Here is a 24263-nt window from a genome sequence, read left to right on the forward strand (position 1 = left end):
AATTTTTACCATTTAGTTTTATTTATAAAAATCCTCAGTTTTCTTCATGAAACTAGTAGACAAAAACTTCAATACCCACTAAGTTAGAGAAAAGTAGCATGCGTAACCCTGTCACCCAGTAATAACTACTACAAATCGGGGGTGGGGGCATTCTTTCAACTTGTGATTATACCACATTCTGTTTTTTCCCCCCATAGTTATTAAAATTATATACATCTTACATAACTCTAATGGCTGTATAATAGTCTTTTGAGTGAATATACCACAGTACCCTGTTGTACTCCNTATCCCTGTTGTACTCCAGTGGTTTTCTTGCCTTTACCATATTTAAGATTGTTTGCTTTAGAGAGATTCCTTGATGTGGAGTTGCAGGATTAAAAGATATGAATGTTTTTCCTGGAGATAGGTCATTCTACCTTCCCACCCACCAGCAAAAGCTGAATGCTCTCCTGACTCAGATATTATATTATCACTTTCTTCTTTGCCTATTGATAGACGTCAAATGGTATCTTAGAGTTTTCTTTGATTATAGAACGATCCGGATCAAAACAAGCATGTTTTCTTTAGAATTGTAAAATTATACATGTTTGGGGTCATTATTTTGATTTCAGACTAAGGTCGGCCCTTCACAGAATTTGTCTTGTAATGTGTCAGCAGCTCGCAGATTCTCTTGATGAGGGTACAGTTATCAGGTGGAAAGTGGTGCTGTCACCCAGCCAGTCTCATCTCATACCTGTCTATTGTCTTCTGCTTACTTTATGCAAACAGTTACACTGAGAAAGTAATACATCAGTCTCTGGCCAGCGAGAACTAAAGAAATGGGATCGTGCTCTCCCAGCCTTCCCAAGCAGTGTTTGATACTCTCTGCTACTCTGGGAGCAGTATGCCTCAGTAGAAACGTAATCATATTTCCAAAGAAAGGTTTGGGGGTTTTGTGGGCTTTTTTTTTTTTTTTGAAGCCAATAGTATTGAATTCAGATTAATTTGTAGGATGCTTTCCTCTTCGAAAGGGGAAAAAAAGGTTTAATAAAATATGATTTTTACTGTTTGGACTTAGAATCAAGTGGGTTTGAAGCACCGATTCAAAGATGACTTGAGCGTTTGTTATCCTGTTTAGTCTCTCAATTATACATATATATATATATCTTTTCTTTTCCCTTAACGTATTTCCAAAATTTAATAATATCCACTATATCACTCATCCATTCGTATGTCAGGAGCCTGCTTCAGCCAACACTGTGGTATATAAGGCCTTGGGCATACAAAGTTGAGTAAGGCACACTTATATATTTCAGAATTACAGACCTGTAAACTTACACTTAAGGATTATAGACCTGAAGTATAAAGAGGTAAACAAAAGGTATATAGAAAGAAAGCACAGTGGTGATGAAGGATGGGTAATCAACTTGACCTAGAGGCAGTTCGGGCATATTTTTCCAGAAAATGATGAGGATAGGTGAAAAAGAGCGTTCAACGTAGTGAGAATGACATCGTGCAAATGCAAGGTGGAGGAGCAAAGGTGTGTTGTCTTTTGAAAATCGCAGTATGGCTATAATGTAGGGTGTTCCAGGGGAAGTTATAAGACACAGTTCCGGAGTAGACAGGTAATATCATTTGAATCATGTAAAAGCATTTGAAGATAGTCTGAGACACAAAATCAAATCTGTTACAATTCTTAGAGAATTTAATGACCGTATGAGATTAATGACATTCCTGTTCAAATAGACAAGGTAGTTGGAAAATATAATGTACTTGTCTTTGTATGATTTAACGTTTATATTTCTTTATAGATAGTCTTGTACATGTGATCTCAACAATTTGTCAATACTAGACTTTAGGATCTGAATGCACAGGAACATTGCGTGTCATTTTGGACAGCTGGAACTACGGAAAAGATCAGTCTAAGTGGAAAGGCTCAAAGGCAGAAAATTGTGTGATATGCCAAAGATCTTCCAGTGTGTCCAGCCGTTACATCGTCAAGGGAAAGTGGCCTCAGCATGCAAAACAGTAGGCAAACATGCAGACTGGAGAAGGATTAGTCACCTTCTAGTGCGTGATGACTCTGGGGGAAGCATTCGCTCGAGACTTGGACCTGATAAGCAAGGGTAGTGTTTCTAGGTTATCTTCCTCAAGCTCTGTCTCCCTCTTAAAATCAATCACCTACGAATATGACTTTAAAAAAGGAATACTTTCTTGGAGAAAAAGTGGATTTCAGGTGTGAGTAATAATTTACATTTTTGCATGTAAAAAAGAGCAATAAGATGTGGATGGAAGCTGGAAAAGGTGATGGTAAGAACCACTACTGTTGAAAGAACTCACTGAGAAGCAGCATACATTCTAGAATGCCAATATAATGTCGAGGTTCAATGCACAGGCTCTGACCTTGGCTGCATAAGTTTAAGTTCAGCACCGTCACTTCAAAGCTCTAGGTTCTTGTTCAAGTTACTTAACCTTGTTCCTTAGTTTTTCTTTGTCTGCAAAATGCAGATGGTGGTGGACTCTTTGAAATACACATGAGACATCGTATATCTAAAAAGTGCTTGGAACACTAAGAACAGGGCCTGGGATATAGTAAGTGTTCCCTTTAAAAAGTTAATATTACTTTGACTAAATTGAAACACATTCTGTTTTACTGGTCTGCAGCAACGCACAGGCCTGCATTCCAAGCCAGCCTTCAACTTTGTGTCTTTTATGGACCAGTAAGTCCCCGTAGCAGGGATTTGTGTAGATAGCTGCAACTTATGGACGGTCAATAAATACTTTTAAATGTTGGTTTTAAATGTAGCCCTTAGGCATCTAGTGTTTCTCAAATTGGTTCAAAATGCTTAAGATCAAAGGACATATCTTGAGTAAATACATGTCAATCCTTTCTCTTTCTTTAACTTCTTTTTTCTTTTGGTGGGAAACCTTTCTGGGTAAGCATAACTAAGTAAGGACCATTCTTTCAATATTCTCAAATTTTTGCCGAGAAAATCAGCCTTGACAAAGACGAACAGTAGGAACGAGAAGAGTAAAAGCAAAGGCTTAGGTTTACTCTCTGAAGTGATTGCTCTCTCTTGACATAGCACGTGCGTGCCACCACACGCAATCCAAAGGACATAGTCCCTCCTAATGCAAACCCCACAGGGAACGCTCTTGGAAATATGGGAAGACACATTAACTTTCTGGCTTTCAAAGAACCCATGAGTCAGATACACTCTCTTCGCCCCCTAAGCATTCTCACCTTCTTGTGAAGAAAAGGCTGCTGTGGGCATTGTTATTTTGAGAATCTCTTTCGTCAGAACCCATGCTTGATAAATCCCAGCTGTACCTTAGTTGTGTCCTAAGACACATCTGACAGACGTAGAAAAAAAGAAATTATTTTTGTCTCACAACCTAGTAGTCCAAAGAAACTTGTAAAAGTAATTCTTCTTTCATCCTCTAAAGAATGGAAGCTATGCTCTTAATGTTTGAGTTTTCTAATAGATCTTGAAATTTTTACTATTACACGTTTTTCCCCAAAAATCTTATCATTTTTTCTAGCTTTGACCCTGTGAGTGAAAGGGGGGGAAAAAAGCAAAGTGAAGGTCTTTGTGGGAAATGAAGTAAACAGAAAGATAAAAGGCTTCTAAACCAGCTTTGGACACTCTCTGGCAGGTTCCACTTTGGTTTCCCCTGTAGAAACTGATGACGTGAACATTATAGAGAACAGTTTCCTGTTCAACTCATTCAGCTTTTTACACATTCATCAGGGGAGAATCAGTATCTCCCAGTGTGGCAAAAATGTTGGGAAGGAAAGACCTGCGAGTAGCTAATAAAAATAAGCAGTAATTTGTTCTAAGATTTAGAAAACAGTGTGATTGATTTTGTTTATCACATTTGGCATAATTTATCATATGAGAGCACCTATTTTCCTTATATAATTCTGAGACTTACAAAATAAAGTTTTTCCTACTTTTTTTTTTAAGATTTTATTTATTTATTTGACAGAGACAGCCAGTGAGAGAGGGAACACAAGCAGGGGGAGTGGGAGAGGAAGAAGCAGGCTCATAGTGGAGGAGCCTGATGTGGGGCTCGATCCCATAACGCCAGGATCACGCCCTGAGCTGAAGGCAGATGCTTAACTGCTGTGCCACCCAGGTGCCCCAAGTTTTTCCTACTCTTAATTTTAAAAAGTTTATGTCATAGAAACCTTTATCGTTAACAACTTGTCGTACTTTAATGATTTAGAAGAGAGTAAGAATTTAAAAGATCTACGTAACAGTTGTAAATCCTGATGGTCTAATGTATTTTTACAGCGTCGCCCCATCCAGAGCTAAATTAGGATTGGCTATCATGGAATTATCTTAGACTGTAGGATTGGTTTGTAAAGAGATGACTGGAAACAACTGGAATTCTGCTTAACTCTGTCTGTTGGGTAGGGGGTTGTCTTGGCAACCTGTCTTGACTAACCTTCCTTTCAGATTATCCCTTTCGCTTGGAGAGAGACTATAAAATCAATTCTCAGTGACCTTCACGACAAGGAAAGCATTGCAACAGAAAGCATTGCAACTTTGTAAGAATTGATCATTCACATCGTCGCCAGGCTGTACCACGTTTCCATTGAAGGCAGAAGTGAACCTAATTCTAGAATAGTGAAGGAAAAATTGACCCGAATTGGTTGTTTGGTCTTGTCTTCAATTTTAAGTTAAAGTGCTGGTTTGAAAAGAGAAGTTTACTCTGTGCTTAAAATCAGTTTGAAGCAATATCAGCCCGAGTGTATCTGAAGTATAAGTGACGTCATCCCAACCAGTATATGTGTTTTTTAAAGCTATATCACATTTCAACATACATTCCCTTGAATTTTCCAATTTCTCTGTTCTTTTTTTTAAACATTTTATTTATTTGAGAGAAGGAGAGGCACACGGCACACGTGTGCGTGAATGGAGGGGGAGGGGCAGAGGAAGAGGGGGAAGCAGACTCCCCACTGAGCAGGGAGCCCTACCCAGGGCTCAGGCCTCTACCCTGAGATCATGACCTGAGCTGAAGGCAGACGCTTAACCGACTGAGCGACCCCGGTAAACCCCCCCCTTTCTTAATCTCTGTCTTTATATTTCCCTTATCCAAGGTTTCTCAACCTTAGCACTACTGACAGTTGGGACTGGAAAATCCTGCACGGCATCCAGGGCCTCCGCACACCAGATGCCAGTAGCCAATCCCCATACAGTTATGAAAACCAAAAATGTCTCCACACGTTGCCTAATGTGTCCTCTGAGGGCAAAATCATCGCCCCCATTGCAAACCAGTGGTGTAGATAAGAAAAAGAGGTCCATAGATTGAGCTCTGGGAACTCTTCAAGGTTTAAACACTGGGGAGATGAAGAGAGAACCAAAGAAGAACGAGTTACAGAAAAGGAGTTAACATCTGTATCAAACGCCGCTGCTCGCTAGCCGCCTGAGATGGAGACCCTTCTTTATGGATTTAACAGTAAGAGCGATGAAGCACGGAACAGCGGGCTTGCGGCAGATGGGACAGTGGTACTGGGTGTAGCCTGTACTGTATGTTTTAAGATTTAAACGCAAGTGATAGTCACAATGCGAACAATCTTTGGTGTCACAAAAGAGTGTAAGATGGCAATTTAGAACTTGTGACAGTGGGGAGAAATTGAATACATATTAGTTATTTCGAATAAATTGTGTATGTTACTTAGAAATCCCAAGCCTTGGCACCTAGTCCGTTGTAAGGTATATGAGAAATCCTATGTGACTCCTGAGAGTTCAAGTACTGATTTGTGAGTTTATATGCATATGAGCAGCTTCGGGACAATCCGTGTGACAGTGTGACTCTCAGCCCCTTGCATTCCAAAGTGCTTTCTTGACTTGGAGGGAAGAGGTTGGCTTTGGATCTAAGAAACCAAGAATAGGCAAGAAGGGTTTGCCCTCTGCGGGGCTGTCCCTTAGCAGCAGCAGCAGAAAAATGCTTCAGACTTTATTATTATTTCAAGCTCTTCCGTGTGGCAAAATGAATCACAGTGCCCGAAAGACGTCCATTTTTTATTTGTGAATTTGTGAATGTGTTTCTCTTCTATAGCGGAAGACACTCTGCAGATGTGATTAGGTTAAGGACTTGGAGATGAGGAGATTGTTGGGGAATATCAGGGTGGGCCCAACCTAATCACATGAGTCCTTAAAATTGGAGAACCTCTCTTTCCAGGGGGTGGACCTGGATTATCTCTGGAACCCAGTGTAATCACAAGACTCCTTAGGGGGGAGGTTAAGATCGGAGTCAGAGGAGGTGAAAGGACGACAAAAGCAGAGTTAGAGAAGGCAATGTGACCCTGGAAACAGAGGTTGGAGTAATGCATTTTGAATGTGGAGAAAGCCAAGGCCGGCAGGCAGCCTCTGGATGCTGCCAAAGGCAAAGAAGGAGATTGCCCCCTAGAACCTCCAGAAGGAACGCAACCGTGGGTACCCCTTGAGTTTAGGCCCGCAAGGCTCATTTCAGACTTCTGACTCTGGAGCTATCCGATGATCAAGTCATGTTGTTGGAAGCCATTCCATTTGTGGGAATGTGTTGCAGCAGCAATGAGGAAGCAAGGCAGCCCAGTTCCTAAGGGGATTGTCCTCATTACCAGAGTGCTCAAAGCTCGCGTCTTCGGGCCTTGTCTTCTTCTGTCACTGAACGAGCATTCAGATCTGGAAGGAGCAGTGTGAATACTCTAATCAAAACCTTGCCGTATTATTGTTTGCCAGAGCACAAGAGAGTTCTTTCTTGGGTAATTGGGTGATAGCTCATGGGTGGAAAAAAAAAAGTCTGCCATTTCCACTCCCTTGCTAATAATATATTTCTTCCTGTCTTTGCCAGTTTTTACTCAGGCTTCATTTCTTATGTAAATTTGATTTTGGTGGCAAAAAAGTATCCACGCGCTATGCCACGAAATAGTCTTTACCACTTCTGAGCTATTTTCTCCCTAATCCAGAAATAGCATACGTGTTTTCTCATTGCTTTTCCCACCCCTCTTTCAACATTTCTATCCAGGGAGGAAGTCAGTGGAACAGTATGCTTAATCACCCAGTAGTTACCATGAAAACATGTGGGTTTCTTTTTTTTTTTTCCTTGATAGTATTTTCTAGCTTCTTTACGGTTGTCTGAAGCATTGAGGATACACGAACACTCTCTAAATATAAGGTGGTAGTAGACTGCGGCACAAACGGATCATCTTCCAGTTCAAACGAGTAGCCCTGGAGTAGAAACGCTCGTAAAGTGCGTATGTTCGTGCTTGTTAGGAGCTGGTGTCTGTGCAGCTGTCACTTTGATTTTAAGTCTGGGAAAATTGTGTGTCTGAATTGGACTTAATCTTGTAAACCTGAAATCCGGTTTCCGTTCCATTGTGAATAATCATAAATGCTTTTTATAGTGTTTTTTTTCACTTCTGGCTTTAGTCTCCAACTCTCAGATAAATCTGTTTTCTACAGAACATTTCAGGGCTTCTTTAGGATGAAGACAGGCAGGAAACAAATTTCTGTATTTGACTCTAGTTTTTATTTTTATATATTTTTAATATCCTATAAAATTTTTAATCTTCCATTTCTACGATTAGCAGACCATTAGGATAGATAACAAGGTTCAAAAACAAACAAACAAACAAAAACTTGTGGCCTTGACACAAGCCCATAATTAATTAGACTTTGTGTGACTTCTGGTTCAAGAAAACTTTATTTTCAGGGGGAAAAGTCCCTAATGCCTTGTTTCTACTTCGTAGTAGATTTTAAGACTGTAAGAGGTAAGATTTAATCTGGTAACAGGGAGTCACTCACTGCTCTTCGGAATTTTAGCGTGCTCTCTGTATTCATCATTATATTCATTTTAGGCATTACCATGATCTTAACGGGTGAGCATTTCTTCATTGGAAATTCAGATGAAAGCTTTCTTTTTCTTAGAACAAAGGGCATTTCTTTAAGGGGATTAGCACAATGAAAGTGAAGTGCTGATGGAACCACTTTCTGAATTCTCTTTCTGCCTGCTGTCTCCTACTTAGAACTTACTGTTTTTTTACATGGCCTTTAAAATGTATTGTTTTGCCATGACTAGTATCAGTAGCTGATATATTATAAGATGGTTACTTGACAATTCTAACTCAAAGTGACAATCAGTACCAGGTAAACAGGTTGAGCCATGCTCTCAAACAAACCAGAAATTACAAATGAGTTTGTCGGTGACAACCCACTATTAGTTTGTAGTGGGAGATTTGTCTACCAAGATCACTGGCAAAAGTTTTATTCACAGGTGGTTGCAAGCTTTACTCTTTCCAAGGAGATAAGAAACTCTAACCTTTGTCAAAGCAAGAAATTTAATTCTTTCTTTGTTTCAGTGGCCTCTAAAATCCTTAATTCTAACTTTGAACTTGAATCTTTGTGATCAGTTTTATAAAACCATGTCTTCTAAAACAAAGAAAAAATATTCTTGCATCTCCATAAGATGCAAGATTTTAGGATTAAAAGTGACATTTGCTCTAGAGGACAGTTTAGGGACACTGAACCAAGTATCAGCTTTATTGAAACAATGCCACGGTTGGCCTCGCCATTTGCTATTCTTTTCTCAGGACCGGAGGATATTCGTTCTTAAGTGAATAAAACTTCAAGGTGGTCCCATCTGATAATTCCTGGGGAGAGCAGCGGTTCATTAAAGAAGTTTCTTCCGTTCACACCGCTGCACTCCGGAACCCCTGCAGCTACTGAGGCTGGCAGTGTGGGCGGTGGGGGACGAACGTGTGTGCCGACTTAGAGATCTGTGGTCAGACTTTAGCCACATCTGCCCGTGAGAAGAGAAGTCATCAGTGCCATGTTTCCCTGTGAACGTACCTCTGTTTATTCTGCCCCCCATCCCGGCTCAAAGACTTTGAGTGCTCTCCATGGCCTGAACCAGTGTGTCTCCCTCTATCTTTCCAGGGGCCACGGGCAGTAACACTTCCCCCTTCTCTCCCCCCAGGCACATCATGGTATACACATGAGTGAAATCATTCTTATTTATTTAAAAAGAAGGAAAGAAAGGAAAATGAAGCCACAGATTCCAGTGCTATACTTCAACTATTAGTCCTAACCCATTACTGACCACACACCTTACTCAATCTTGAGGAGAAGCTCCAGGCCTAACTCTGCTGCCGGAATTTAATCCGCATTCCCAGACTGACTTTCTCCCATGACTCCCCACTGAGGAAACAACAGGTCTGACACATGCCCAGCTTAGCTCATGCCTAAGGCACTGCTTTCCTCCCACCCCAAGTTCCCACTTACATCTGTCCATCCATCCATCCAAAGCCTTAAGGGGTGTATGCACACCTCAAAGCCCACCCTTCACAGAGCATTTTCTCATCACAGCAGTATCTCCTTCCTCAGAATTTTTATCAGACATTATTCTCTATAACACACATTTTTCTGTCTTTCTAACGAGATTGGCAGAAGCAGAATTTACTCTTACATAGGGATTGGTTCGTTATGATTTTTTCATTCAAGGACATACTAAACACACCGCAAATGACAATGATAGAGTTCATTTAAATTGTGAACAGATGGATGGGTGTAAGCATTTTTTATCAGCAACTGATAAAACAAAGGTAATTAACGGGTATCTTGCCAATTTAAGTATTAGAGTGATGACATTGTTTATGGGGCTGTGTGTGCTTGTGATTTTAATATTTTGAAAGTAGAAAGATCCTATTTCCCCCTTGTAAATAGAGAGCCAACAAGAAAATAGAATTCATCAAGATTTTTTAAAAGGTGACAAGGGGCAAAAACGGTACGTTGCCGTGCGTGTACAAGCACCTTTCTGTAACAGGTTTTTGTCAGGAGGAGTGTACTTTCCTTGAAAGAGATAAATAGCCACGTCATTCGATCCATAGTACTAAATACAAGTCTACTTTGAGCATGGCCTAGTTCAACAATAGAAAAACAATTACAAAAACTGGTTTTCTTGCCTTTTTTTTTTTTAAATAAGTAAGGAGAACCTGTGATCTTTCAGTTCACATCTGAGAGGAAAGCAAGATAAGAAAGAGGTGCTTGCAACTCAAAGAAATTCAGAAACTATGTGGCTTCCTCAGTCACCCATAACTGGTTAGAATAACAGCATTTCGTTAGTCACGGCTTTGTTTTGCAATTATAAAGCATTTGTATTTATTATGGATCTATTTCATTTGTATTTATTATGGATCTATTTCCACTCTTATTCTCCAAATCATTCATTGCCAGAATTTCTGGGCAGAGTTAATTTCCAGTTATAATTTACTTGTGAATAACAACGTCTGGAAAATTCCCATTATTTGTAATGTAGAAAAATGCCTGTATGAAGTGTTGGGGGGAATTCTCAAGAACAGGACAGATTCCAGTCCCAGAGCACGACTTCAGGATCTAGCTATCAGCCAAAGCGGGTGAGGTGTTCAGGTGTCCTTTTCTTTCTTCCTCAAAGCTTTGTTTGCATTTTCACAACTCCTTGTACCTTACACGTGCATGGTAAAAAACAAGGTCACTCCGGCACAAAGGAGTTCAGGCCATCTCCCAGGGAAGTGTTCGCTAGCAAATACCCCGTGTTGAAAGGCCACCCACATGAGAGAAATTTTCACCATTCTCAGATGAACTTGTCTGATTCTCTGGAAGAGCACAAGTCAGCCAACAGAGAACTTGGAGTGAGTGTTAAGGGACTCAAGCTAGGTCCTGGTTTCAGTGGAAGCTCAGGGGTGGGGGGGGGGTTTGAATGTATGCGCAGTCGTTGACAAGTGTTATTGGGTAGAAAAATAAGTACAAATCATTAGCAGCTACTGTGGGGAGAATAGGAAAAACACCCCCTAGGAATGTTTTGGACCAGGGTAGCATGATAGAGAAATCCAGCTTTCTGAGGATAAATGATAAAGCCATTATCTGTTTTTATTAGTTATGGGCCCATGTCCATTCACATCAATGACAGAAATGGAAGGGGGAAAAAGAGTAAATGCAAGGGGAAAAAGCTCACAGCACATCAGTATTTCGTTTGGGTGTTCTTTACGTAGTTGGTTACTTTGTAATTATAGCTACAGAAGCACGGTCCTGAAAAGTATTAGGCACCTATATAGTGAAGGGTTGGGCTCTACGATACACGTTTAAGATTCTGTAACAGGAGTCCCTGCCCTCTGGAACTTGCTAGTTATCCAGTAACAAAACAATGTAGTGTTAGCATTATACCCAGCTATGGAGGCCTGCCAGAATATGAAGCATTATTAGATTACCGTGGAAACATTAGGGAAGTCATCTATCCCCATTAAATAGTAAGAGGGCTAGCAGGAAGTCATTCTTCATCTTGACAATAATTGAACCTTTACCAAAGAGATGGCAGAACCGACAGGCAGCTTGAATCCATTTAAATTGGCCAGTTTGCTAAAGAAAATCTTACCTTATTCTAAGCTAAATGGAAAAAAATCATAATACATTCAATTATAAATGATACATTTGGATTTCTCAGTTGGAAGAGGTAAGAGTTAATGCTTCCTTAGATGACTCCCCCTTACAGAAGAAGCCTAAGCTTAATTTTAAATTAACCTAAAGCATTACAGACTTGAATTTCACCGCAGTAGGAGATTTGCAAAGTATACAATAAGCAACTTATTTGTATTGTAGCCTACCTAGTTAATTTATCTTTTTCTACCTGCTTGAGCAAAATTTTGGTAGTTTTGGCCCATATACAATATGTAGCTATGTGACCATAAGAAACTAATGTTATCCAGCACCCCACCCCATCACCCATTCCCTCTCCTGTTGAATGAGAAAATTGGGCTCCATATCTCTAAGGTCTCCTGTAATTCTCAGATTCTTTGTGTCTATTTTGATTGACTTGGTTGCCCTAGCTATGGCATTGAAGGTTGGTAAAAACAATCTTTAGAAAACACATGGAAAAGAGAAGGGTCTGTGCCAGGAAGTTAGTAGTGCATTAGGACTAATTCCCATTCCGTAGCTGAAGAAATGTAGAGGAAAACATCCGAGGGAAGATTGTGGTATTTTTCTTGGTTCTTCAAGGCGCATTTTTGCCCCTAATGGCTAGAATGATAGGATCGTATACAGACATTCATGTAATTTGGTTCATAATTGCGAGTAATACAATTAATCCAATCATAACCAAAATCCAAATTAGATTGAATGAGCAAGAGAGACAATGATAGATAATTTAAGGAAAAGCTTTTGGGGGACATATATGGTTCATTTGTATTCTCTAGGAGGTAAACGGGGTTTGGAGCCAAGTGTTCCAAGCCCCCAAAATATGATAGTTGAAACACAAAGGCATGGGACTCCTCTGGTCTATTCACAGTGAAACAGTGGGCCACACGGTTGCACAATGACCATGCAATTCAATAGGAGGGCTGGTGGAATTCTTACATGCCTGTAAGATAACACATTTTGTAGGCATGTAGACCCTTTTTCCTCCTGAAAGGTTACCACAGGAGAACAGGGAGATCTGAGGCTTAACCTCTAAGCCTGTTTGCTTATCCGTAAAAGGAAGGTAATGCTCTACCTACATTAGGGGATTAGGAGGATCAAAGGAGAAAGCGCTTTAGCACGTGTGCCCGCCCACAGGACTCACTCCCTAAATCATACCATGAATATTGTCACCCATCGTTACCTTTATAATTTAGAGAAGAATAATAAAATTGTTCTAAAAATTTAGAAAACAATATAGACTATTTCATATTACTATTGCTTGCATTAACTCGATAGAATTTGTTTTTTAGCGAGTCCTTGCTTAGATGTGTGTAAATGCAAACGGTGATTAGGACTCAATTTAGTGACATACACTTGAAAAATTCATATATAACATATATATGAGTGTACTTACCTACACTCATTCACATTCATATTCATATTTATTATATACACATATTTACAGCCAAAAGTACTTTCTTCTTGAAATGTTTAAGAAAGTTTCCGTAAAATTGTCTCACATTTCCACCTCTCTTTGAAGTACAGAAATTGCCTGTTTCTTTATGGAGGAAGAAAATGGATCGTGTTTTTTCCGAATACTTCATTCTTTAGTAATTCATGTGTTACTGGGAGAGTACAACCATTCATTCACTCAGTTAATGTTTGCTGAGCACCTAAGTACATAGGTGCATAATTATTTTTCCCTATCAGGAAATTTGATGTGACAAGACCATGGTCATCCAACAAGTATTTATCAAGCAGTGACTATATGCCCAGGTCTTGTGTTTCAAAGAGAATCTGCAAACCTCAGTTGGCAGTGGTGTATTCCAACTTTATGGGTTGATTTCTGGAATTACCACTTTATTGGGTGGTGTTCAACAAGTAGGTCACATGCCTTCACTGAGGTAGGTGTGTTGTTTGTAAATAATTAGATCTCTCCTTAGCAATACATACCAGCGGTATCAGCAATTAGGGAGAAAAATAGGAGGCATTTTGCAAAAAATGCTCTTTTGGTTAATTCATTTTGCTTTTTGTATTATGCTTGTTACTTACTTTTCAGCGATTTCCCTTTTAATCTCATTGAGTGGGGAATATCCATTTTAAGAGAAATACTGCTTTTTTAGGAAGTTCATTCAGTTGTTTAAATTATTTACAAGGCCCCTGTTACTTTCTATTGAATCGTAGTTCTACAGAACCTTGTTGGTTTTATTTTTGTTCTTATTGGCATTATCAATACCACTGTTTAGTTCTTGGAACAGTAGTAAACCAGCAGGACCTAGAGATTCTTTTTTTTCTTTTCTTTTCTTTTTTTTTTAAAGATTTTATTTATTTATTCGACAGAGATAGAGACAGCCAGCGAGAGAGGGAACACAAGCAGGGGGAGTGGGAGAGGAAGAAGCAGGCTCATAGCGGAGGAGCCTGATGTGGGGCTCGATCCCATAACGCTGGGATCACGCCCTGAGCTGAAGGCAGACGCTTAACCGCTGTGCCACCCAGGCGCCCCATGGACCTAGAGATTCTAATTCATATTGCTTGTACATTTCTGACTGAGAGTTCCACCTAAGCCTGACAAAAAAAAATAGAATAATGAGCCCCTGTAGTCCTTCGTCCTTTTGTTAATCTGGTTTCAACTCTCTACCCTGAAAATTGTTTTGGTTTTGTTTGTTTCCTGGGATATTTAAGAGCAAATCCAAGAAATATAATTTCGCCCATAAATACTAAGTACTTTTAAAATTATGACTACAAACTTTCTGATTTTATTAAAAACGCCTTTTTCCAATTGGTTTGCTCAAATAAAGACTCCCCAAAGTCTACCTATTACCTTTGATTGTAGTTTCTCAAGTCACTTCTTAATATAGAAGAGTCCCATATTTGGATTGCATACTTCTGACTTATTGAAGAAATAAGTTCAGTTGTCCTACAGAAGGCCCCACAGTTTATATTTCCCAAGAATAGGCAGTAAAATCAGCTTTTGATTAGATTCAAGTTCAAGCCCTAAGGCACGCATACTTTAGGGAATTCTATGTTCTTCCTATTGTATTGTATGATGTCTACCAGTTATCCCTATTATTAATGATAATATTGAAACTTAATACCTGCTCCTTTGGTGGAGAAGATTTCAGGAATCCGTATTGGGGGTGCCCTAAGTCAAGTGCTCTAAGTAGCTTGATTTTAGTGTTTTAATTCCCTCAGTGAAAATTTTTCTTTTTGTACCTTAATGTTATGTTGTTGAAATTTTTAAAGTCATGGAACCCAAAAAGAACATAGATCTATTCCAACATGCGTTGGTTAATCTAGAATGACCTAGTTTGTCAAGGGAGGTTTCCATGGAATGCCACGTCGCCAAAAGGATGTTTAAACATTCTCTCTTCAGTGAAGGGGCACATTCACAAGAATATGCTTTCCGCACTTACAAAGAGGGACTGGTATAAAAAATTATGAATAATTAGTAAATATAAATATCTGACGAATAAAAATAAATTGCTTAAAGATTTTTATCTCCTAAGATATTGGGGTTTTGTCTGTTGCAGGAAGAAATCTTTCCTGTTTTCTGCTCTGTATGCTGCCTTTATCTTTGGTGGTCGGCACCTGATGAACAAACGGGCGAAGTTTGAACTGAGGAAGCCATTAGTGCTCTGGTCTCTGACCCTTGCAGTTTTCAGGTAGGTTTTTCTTCATTTTCCCAATGCAATCCATCGATTTCATCAGACTTGGCAGAAAGAAGCAACACTTGAGCATTTTATAGCACATATTTTTGATTGTTCAGTGCAATGAGGATCAAATAAAGCCATGTCCACAGAGTAGGCCTTCATTGCGACCAACTTGCCATATTATACTCAGTCTCTTATTTTCAGGCTACGTCCTTTCTTGTCCAAACTGCTCGTGCAGTGATCCAGTTTATCTCGTAGGCCTAGAAGCAACGTGTCCATTCCATTACTGTTGTTGCTTAAATACAGCTGAAGGGCTAAATGCAAAGCCACGCCAGTAAACTATTGATCTATGGTAGAGTAGGGTTTAAATGTTCTGCGTATGCTGTTACTGACTAATAGGTAATCAAAAAATGGCACTCAAACGCACGACTGGATACTGGACCCCTGTCTATGTCCGTATTACTAGACCAGAGAATGCTGTTAGCTCTGCATCCCCAAACACACCGTTCACCCCCATTGCCTGGAGCTGACTTGCTGGCTTACGTTTATGCAACCAGTTCTTATTTGTACTGAGTAGAACCCATCATAGAGGCTGTCGGGACCAGACCATCTCTCCAGGGACATCTGGCAGCCAACATTCAGGCACATTCCTGGAAGCTCGAAGGAGCTTTGTAATATTTGGTGATCTAAGCCATCGCAAGATTAATTAGCACACAGCTGGTATCCTTACAAGTGCCAGAAAATACCTACAGCACTAACAAAGGCACCTGCTCTCTTTGTGTTCTGCTTGTCAAAACCCACAAGTTTATAACTAGCCTTGGGGTGGGGGGAGTAGGGGAAGTAGATGTAATATCCTACAAAGAACTAACTATTTTAATATTTATGAATATTCATTCTTACTTTTCATACTACATATTAACTGTTCCACCACTAAGCAGAAATAGATGGTATCATTAAAAGCCTCATTAGTTACTTCTGGTTTATTAAAAATGATCAGGCAGGAAGAGGATTTTCATAAACTCTGACAATCTGTACCTTTCCATTCAGATCCCTGCAAGCAAATAGCTCATTTGCTTGCTACTACTGGCCATCCTCTAATTCAGTGCATTTTGTAAGTTCTGCATTTAAAGCGCTCATGATTTGGATCTGTCACTAAAAAATTCTTCCATTTTAATCTGAATCAGGACATGATTCTCTATAATACAAAGTAGCATTTTCATTTTTGTTCCCATCTAAGTTCACAGAGCCTGCCTCTACTAAAATATTTTGATATTTGTGGGAGAAATTATCTTTATTTTTTTTCTAAGATTTTTTTAATTTGTTTTAGGGAGAGAGCGAGAGCATGAATGAAGGGCTGGGGGGCGGAGCAGAGGGAAAGGACAAGCAGACTCCCTGCCGAGTGAAGAAGCTGACAGGGCTCAGTCCCACAAGCCTGAGATCATGACCTGAGCCAAAATCAAGAGTTGGGAGCTAACCAACTGAGCCACCCAGGTGTCCCAAGGAAAAAGTTAATCTTTATCCTAATGACGCCTTTCAGCATTTTACAGAGTTTTCAACAAAAGCCTTTATCCTTTGTTTTTTAAAAACTTGAACACATATGATCAGGGAAGAGTACAAGGAGCCCCCCACCCATGCACCAGTTACCCCGCTTAAAGAATTATTACTGAATGGATTAATCTTCTTTCATCTACCAACTTTCCTCTTTCCCCCAAATTATTTGGAAGTAATACAAACTGAACTATTTTTGAATGAAATGATACCACTTCTAAAAGTTAAGTTCTCTTTTTTAAAAACTGACCAGAATATTCTGATCTCACTTAAATAGTAATAATCCTTTCTCCTTCAGTGTTCAGATTTTCCCAGTTGTCTCATAAAATTTTTTTTTCAATTTATTTTTAAGAATCTGGATCAAAATAAGATCCATACCTTTCCATTTGTTGGTTTCTTTTAACTTAGAGGTTTCTACTTTCCTCTCTCCTTAGCCCTCCTCCAACTCCCAGCTCCCCATCCATCCTTTGAAGAAAGCACACCATTTGCCCCTCACAGTTTCCCAGACTTGCTGATTTTGCTGATTACATTCTTCTGTCCCCTGTATTCCTTATTAGTTGGTAGTTAGATCTAGAAGTTTGATTATATTTAGTTTTCACATTTGACAAGACTTTCTATAAGAAGAAATTTACCTTTATCAACTCTTTAGTTATCCTAAAGTACATACAGTTATTCTAGCAAAGGCAGGATAATGCTTGATTCTTTTGCCATATTTATCATTTTCAAAAAAGAAATTAATTTGATCACCTGGCATGTAAATAATAATGGTTTTTTCCCCTTAAGTATCATTATGAACTCATGGATTTATACTTTATGTGTCGTTGATTTCTAGATGAATTTGACTTGGGTATATTTTCGTTTATTGCTGTTATTCTTTGTGATGCTAAATTATCCATCTTTGGCCAGTATGAGTCTTTTTGATTTTTTGGGGGGGCGGGCAGGGGAGCAGGGATGACAAGATATTCCAGGCCAGGCACGCTGCACCTTCCTTACCCAGAAGAGGAATGAGCCATTTCTCCAAGGAGCCCTCGCTCCTTTGGGGGAGGAGAGATAGTATTTACAAACAACTGATTTCAGGGGGTGGCTGCTGGGGCAAAGGTAGCTCTTATTTCTAGGCCTTTCAGAGGCAGGAAATAGAATATTTTTTTCCAGAGTTTTATCTAGAGTTGGCACCGATATGTCTAATTCATATTTGCTAGTAGAGAGCATTTTACTTAAGTTCTTACACCTCCTTCCTCTCATGCCAAAATCCAAGTTCCCAAAAGAATATATTTTTGAATGGCTTTTACCTTACTATAATTCACAAATTTGCAAGTCCCGCTGCCAATAGGGCCCAATAGAGAAGTTCAAAAATTCCTTGCTCGGGAGACATTCTTGCATTAGATGACCTGTGTCTGTTCCACTTCCCCCTCTTCACCACTATAGGATAAGATTTTATCTATTTGGAAAAAGAAGGAAAGAGAAAGAGAACCAAAATTTTGAGTGAGAGGAATTAAAAATGCAGGGAGGGGAGGAACAGTAAGATTTCTCTCTTTTTTGGGGGGGGGATCATTGAAAATGTGATTATGTGTATATGTGTTTGTGTGTGTATATATGTGTGTGTGTGTGTGTGTGTGTATATGTGTGTGTGGGTGTGTGTGTGTGGGTGTGTGTATATATGTGTGTGTGTGTGTGTGTGTGTGTATTTTGTTGCTTAGGAATAATTTCTTTTCCCCAACTTTTCAAGCTTTTTGTAGCAGCCAGAGACTCAACTATGACTAATTTTCAGATGCCACGTATTGTGTTTAGTCATGAACTAAGACAACTGAGATGGGAATTAATTTGGTTATGCCAAGTACTTAAGCAAAAATAAAAACCCTGTCTTTATACCAATCTACTTCAGAAAGTGGTGTGGGGTTTTTATCTAATTTGGCAAGAATTACCTATAGAATATTTTCCCTCTTTCTCTTTACTTTTGGATGTTGACTGAATATATGATAGTAGCCTTCATACTAACCATATACCATTGAATTTATTGAAAGCCGTCATAAGTTTGGATGTGATCACGACTGAGTTTTCACCGGCCTGGCATGTATTCATTTTATTTGAGAATGATTTCTCCAGGGTTTTCTTGGCAGTTTCTCCCCATCACCCAGCACCCTGCCCCACCCTTTGCAGATTCAAACCATCAACGTCTGGTATCAGTGAGTCCTTAGGAATATGACCCGGATGATGACACGGTGCCCTACCTACATCCCACCCAACCTAAGGAGAAACATTTCCTTCTTTGATGAGCTAATTCTGTGTGGCATTGGGCCCTAGGTATTTGAAGCTTTCCTTAGGATAAATGCTGAGAAGAATTCTGGTACTTTGAATCAGTAAATCCTTTAGATGAGATTGTTTCTCCTGGCAAAAATCATTGAGCGCTTCAAGGTGCCTCTGACCCATTCTTCCCCGACACTGCTGAGTCATTACAGGACGTTGCTATGGTTTCTCGGCTGGGTTACTACCGTTGATTTGTAAAGCATTTTCTATGTCTTTATTTAATAACTCCATATCCTTCTAGATGGGGTAGAGACGCGTGTGCTTCTGACTCCAGCCGCCTTCATCTGGTGACTGTCTGGCAGTGTTTTCTTCTCTTTGGTACCATCAGGAGTTTCAAGGAGCCTTCCTGGTCTCCAACACAGAGCGGGTCAAAGCGGGGTGCCTAGTCAGTGTGCATCAGAGTAAGACGTGCTGCGTATTTTTAGATGCCAATATCACACTTGCTTCAGATTTGCTTGCTCATGTTTCCCGGTGATTCACTCTGGCCTCAACTGTGTTATGCTTTATTTGCACAAAGCCAAATGTTCCATGCTTTGCAGCTGGACTTCTCACCTTATTATTAACTGGCCATTTTTCCCATTGAAACTCATTTTTATTTCCTGGCCATATTTTTACTTTGTCATTAAATTTCAGTGTTGGCTCAAGTATAAAATATATTCAAGCTTAATTAAAAAAATTATTCTTTTTCTTTCTTTGGTGAGATTTCCAAGAACAAAGTGTTTAAAGACAGCACCAGAAACATTTAGAAAAGGATGTTTAGAAAAGGAGCAACAGATGAATAGTATTTAATCAAATCTACTTGTGATTTCTTTATACACACATCAGTGTTTAATATCTGGGGAATTATTAGCAACTGTCTTATTATTGTTAAGGCAACAAATATATAATAAAACCAACTGAAGCTATTCAGATGAGAAAATATGACATCTAAAATCTTGTTGAAGGGGAAATACATCACTGACCTGTATAATGATGGGACATTGAAAATGACAAATTTCGGAATAATTTAATGAATTTATACTCAGGCACCTTTGGTCTAGTATTTTGTTCTGTGGTTGCCAAAAATGGTCCCTCTTGATCTACAAAGAACAACATTACAGAGAATAATTCCAGTGATAGTAATGATATTAAAGAAATGAGTACATAAACTACAAATATGATAGGAGAAAAACTCCTATTGTATTGATAATGGGTTAGAAATTTCACATTTTAAAATGTGGCGCCAAGGGGGGCAAAAGTAACAAAGGCAAAGATACCTCTAGAAAGCATAATTTGAGTGGTAAAGAAAGCAAGCTGCAGAATAATCATGGGAATGTGTTGCCATGTATAAAAGTTTCATAACCCATAAATTAACACTACATTTCATTTATTAACATATATGCAGTAATAACAAAAAAAATAACATTTGAAAAGTTCAGGCTAGTGATCATTTCTGTTTCTAAGGAGGCAGAGAGAATTATGGGATCAGAGAGGGTCCAAAGGAGTCTTCAACTCTTTCGTAAGATTTTTATGTCATCATAAATAGGTCAAACAAGAAAAAGATAATTTGCGTTTGATACAGAGAATGAATGGATGGCAGATTTTTTGTTTTGTTTTGTTTTGTTTTAAGTTGAAAGCAAATAATGGAAAAAATCTACTTTTCAAAAGAAAAGCTAGGAATTGTACTTAATAAGATTCTGGTGAAATGCTGGCGTACGTTAAATAAAACAAGCTTGTATCCAAACATGAATTACGCCCTGTTGATCCTCACACTTCCCTTTCTTCCCTAACGGTAAGTTTATAGTTAGAATTAAGAATATTTTGTGTTTTCTCTTTTCTGATAACAGTCCTGAGTTAAGAATGTATGTATGGCTGAAAGGATAATCTTAGGACCTCTCTTTTCCGTCCATTTGTTGTTTGGCTCTTGAAGACTGTCTAGTATTGCTGTACTGTGTAAAGATACATGGTCTGATAGACAACTTACAGACAGCTGGGAGTCAGCTATCACTCATTTAAATGTGCTCATCATCTCATTTTGTCAAAATGTTTTGTTTTTACATATAGTCTATTTGAAAATGTAATATAGATAGGTAGATATAGATATATAGATATATATACTTTGTGCCTTTCTTCCTCTCCGGATTTTGTGCCGTTTTATCAAAGAACCATAGAAATCATTGCATGCTTTGCTTCTGACGCCATCTTTATACATTACAGCTTCTGTCTCGTTTTTTAAACTGTAACTAATAGATGTATAGAAAAATCTTCCTTCCTGAAGGCAGGGTGTATAAACGTTTTCTTTGCCGAATCAAATAGATTTTTCTCAAAAATAAACCATTTATTGAGATGGAAAACCACAGAGACTAGAGATAACACAATAGCCAGATGACATGGTTGTTTCAAAGGTCAGGTCAAAGAACAACAGCAAAACACGTTTTGTTTCCCTTTGCATCAAGAGAAATGTGAAGCATCTACACTGAATAAAAAATTAAATTATTAAGGCAGGAAGCCTAATAAACCATAAAGTCAAAACAGTCCACTGCCCTAGAAAACTCATCCCTACATTTTACTCGGTACTTCCGGAGTTGGCTTCCTTCCCTGATGAAGGGCACCATGTTGACATTTTCATAAGTGAAAGTGGCAATGTCGGGTCTGAAATATAATGGCTTCCTTTAGCGTTTGGAGTTGGAGTTGAGTCCCTTCCTACCTAAGAGCTGCCAGAACTCTCTCCACAGTTGGACGCAGTTTGGATATCAATTTTGCTATTGTGTTAAGCTGTTTTTGACTCAAAGGAACTACCGAACAAATGACCACCAGAGGATAAAGAGAACTCTTTCCCTGCGTGCTCCTCCCCAGCGTGTGTGTGCACAACACACACGCACACACACCCCCTTCAGGCACTCCCCCTCCACACTTCGTTAGCTGTGCCAGGATCATCCATAGAGAGTTGCTGTAGGACATAAGCTACTACATCAACGTTGTGTTATTGTGTGTGTTGCTTAGGTGTCTAAAAGTGGGTCCTTTGCCAGAACAGGCTGTAGCCTCAAATGACAATGAAATGACCTAATTGAATCACTTGACTCCTTTTGAGAAAACAAGAGCAATAATAAAGATAAGGAATGGGCAACTCTGCATCCTTTAAAAAGTAAGAGAGACCTTATAAACTGGGATCTGTCCATCCTCCCTTGCTCTGCTCAGTCCTCGTTCATGCCCGTTGTCCCCCTGTAATTATTCATAGCTCCCCTCTCACTCTCAAAATGCCCCAACTTGAATGGGAAATGAAATGGCTCTTCTATTTATACCCACTGAGAGATTGTGTTGGCTCAATGAAAAAGGGAAAGGAAAAATACCAATAATCATTTGCCAACTTAGCCCTAACAAGTGTTTATTTTTAGCATTGCCTTGCACCTGAAACTTGCTCTCCTGTCTGTAACACTTCCAAATGTTTGGCATCTCATCACTCAAATTTGCAAGCCAGATCTCTTTTTGTTGACCCCATAAAATATCTTAAAATTTGTCACCATTTTCTTAGCGAACATCCTTAAGCCCTTCAAAATATACAAATAACTCTTTTAACCAGTCACTAGGTTATATAATTCTTCTCAAATATCTGGGGTAGCTGTCTACACCTCTCCATGTCCACACTGGCCACTCCAATCATGACTTTGACCACTTCACTTCTTGACTATTTGCCACCACTCATTGCTATCTCCCAAATGTTTTCTCCGTGCAAGTGACTCCGCACACCGTACCATTTACCTGTCTAAACCTTCATCGAAACCCCTTTGCCTATCGGTTAAAACTTCAGTCTGTCCATAAAAAAATTATCCTGACCCACCTTTCACCACTGCCCTGGACACATTTTCCATTCAAGCCAACATACGTGTCCATTCAAAACAAACACACTTTGCCCATCCTAATTTCATGTCTTTGAACACCCCACAACTCCTTCTCTTTCTCCATTCTTCCTCCATCTTATTTTTCCTTTAAATCACTCAGACTTCACTTGGAATGCCATCTCTGTAAAGTCAGCACATATCACTTTAGGACATAGCTCAGCCTCTACCAAACTCACTGCTGCCCTCCCTGTGTGCCTCCTGGGGGAGACCATAGGAGTTCCTTGAGGCCAAACTGTCGGGCTGTTCCTGGAAAACCTTGGCATGCACAGAGTTTCTGAATTAATAGATTCTTAAAAGGCTTACCTTTGGCCACTCCTCCAGACACATGCGCTCAGCATTTTCCATCATTTCACTTGTTCACCTTTCTATTTCTTGTGGGCAGCTGTGTTGAACATACCCTAGTCCAGTCTGCACCTCTGGTGTCATGAGGCTTCATCTGCGAAAGTACAGGCACGGCTTAGGAAATCTGGAAAAGACAAGAAACACCAAGTGTGGCAAGCATTCAGAAGAAAGGGAACACTTGTGCAATGTTGGTGGGAATCTAAATTGGCATAGCTGTTATGGAAAACAGAATGGAGAGTCCTTAAAAAAATTAAAACTAGAACTACTGTATGATCCAGCAGTCCCATTTCTGGGGATTTAGCTGGAGGAAACGAAAACATTAACTTAAAACGATCCGTGCACCTCTATGTTCATTGCAGCATTATTTACAACAGCCAGGACATGGAGCAGCCTAAGTGCCCATCATTGAGTGAATGGGCAAAGAAAATGTGTGAGAGAGGGAGAGAGAGTGGAATATTATTTGTCCATAAAAAGGAATAAAATCTTGCCATTCGTGACAACATGGATGGACCTTGAGAGCATTATGCTAAGTGAAAATGAACCAAGGGCAACAATTACTGTGTAATCTCACACATATGTGGAATCTTAAACAAAACAATTGCAAACTCATAGACAGAGAATGGATTGGTGGTTGCCACAGGCAAGGGGCAGGAGGTAGGCAAGAGGACGGAAAAGTATGGACTGACAGTTATGAAGTAAGTCCGGCATGTGAGTGTAATGTACCCCATGGCGACTACAGTTAACAGCACTCTGTTGCATATTTGACAGTTGCTGAGAGACTAGATCTTACAAGCTCTCAGCACAAGAACAAATTTCGTATTTGTGTTGATGGATGTTAACTAGACTTATTGTGGTCACCATTTTGCAATATGAATAAATATTGAAATAGTTGGTTGGACACCTAAAACTAATATAATGCCCTATTTCAATTATATCTCAATTTAAAAAAAAAAAAAGAAATCTGACATTGATGTTATGTAATTGCAGGGGCCTTCCAAAGGCCTGCAAAGCCACACACAATCTGGTCTTTGTTATTCTCTGACCTCCCCTCCCCTCTTCCTCTCCTCTTCTTGCCTCCTCTCTCCCTCTCCGCTCCCCCCCCCGCCCCCCACCCCCGCTGTTTCTTAAACTTGCTAGTTAGGCTG

General features: G+C 39.5%; 1 protein-coding gene across 4 annotated transcripts in view; it reads left to right on the plus strand.

The window, feature by feature from the left end:
* ELOVL6 (ELOVL fatty acid elongase 6) overlaps positions 1 to 24263 on the plus strand; it is a 131691-nt gene that overhangs the window by 73232 nt on the left and 34196 nt on the right. For all 4 annotated transcript variants that reach the window (XM_019797835.2, XM_011222788.3, XM_034671375.1 and 1 more), the window contains one exon: positions 14927 to 15058. In XM_019797835.2, the coding sequence (XP_019653394.1) occupies positions 14927 to 15058 (132 nt within the window). The remainder of the gene's footprint in view (positions 1 to 14926; positions 15059 to 24263) is intronic.

Source organism: Ailuropoda melanoleuca, chromosome 11, assembly GCF_002007445.2.
Source record: "Ailuropoda melanoleuca isolate Jingjing chromosome 11, ASM200744v2, whole genome shotgun sequence".
NCBI lineage: Eukaryota > Metazoa > Chordata > Mammalia > Carnivora > Ursidae > Ailuropoda > Ailuropoda melanoleuca.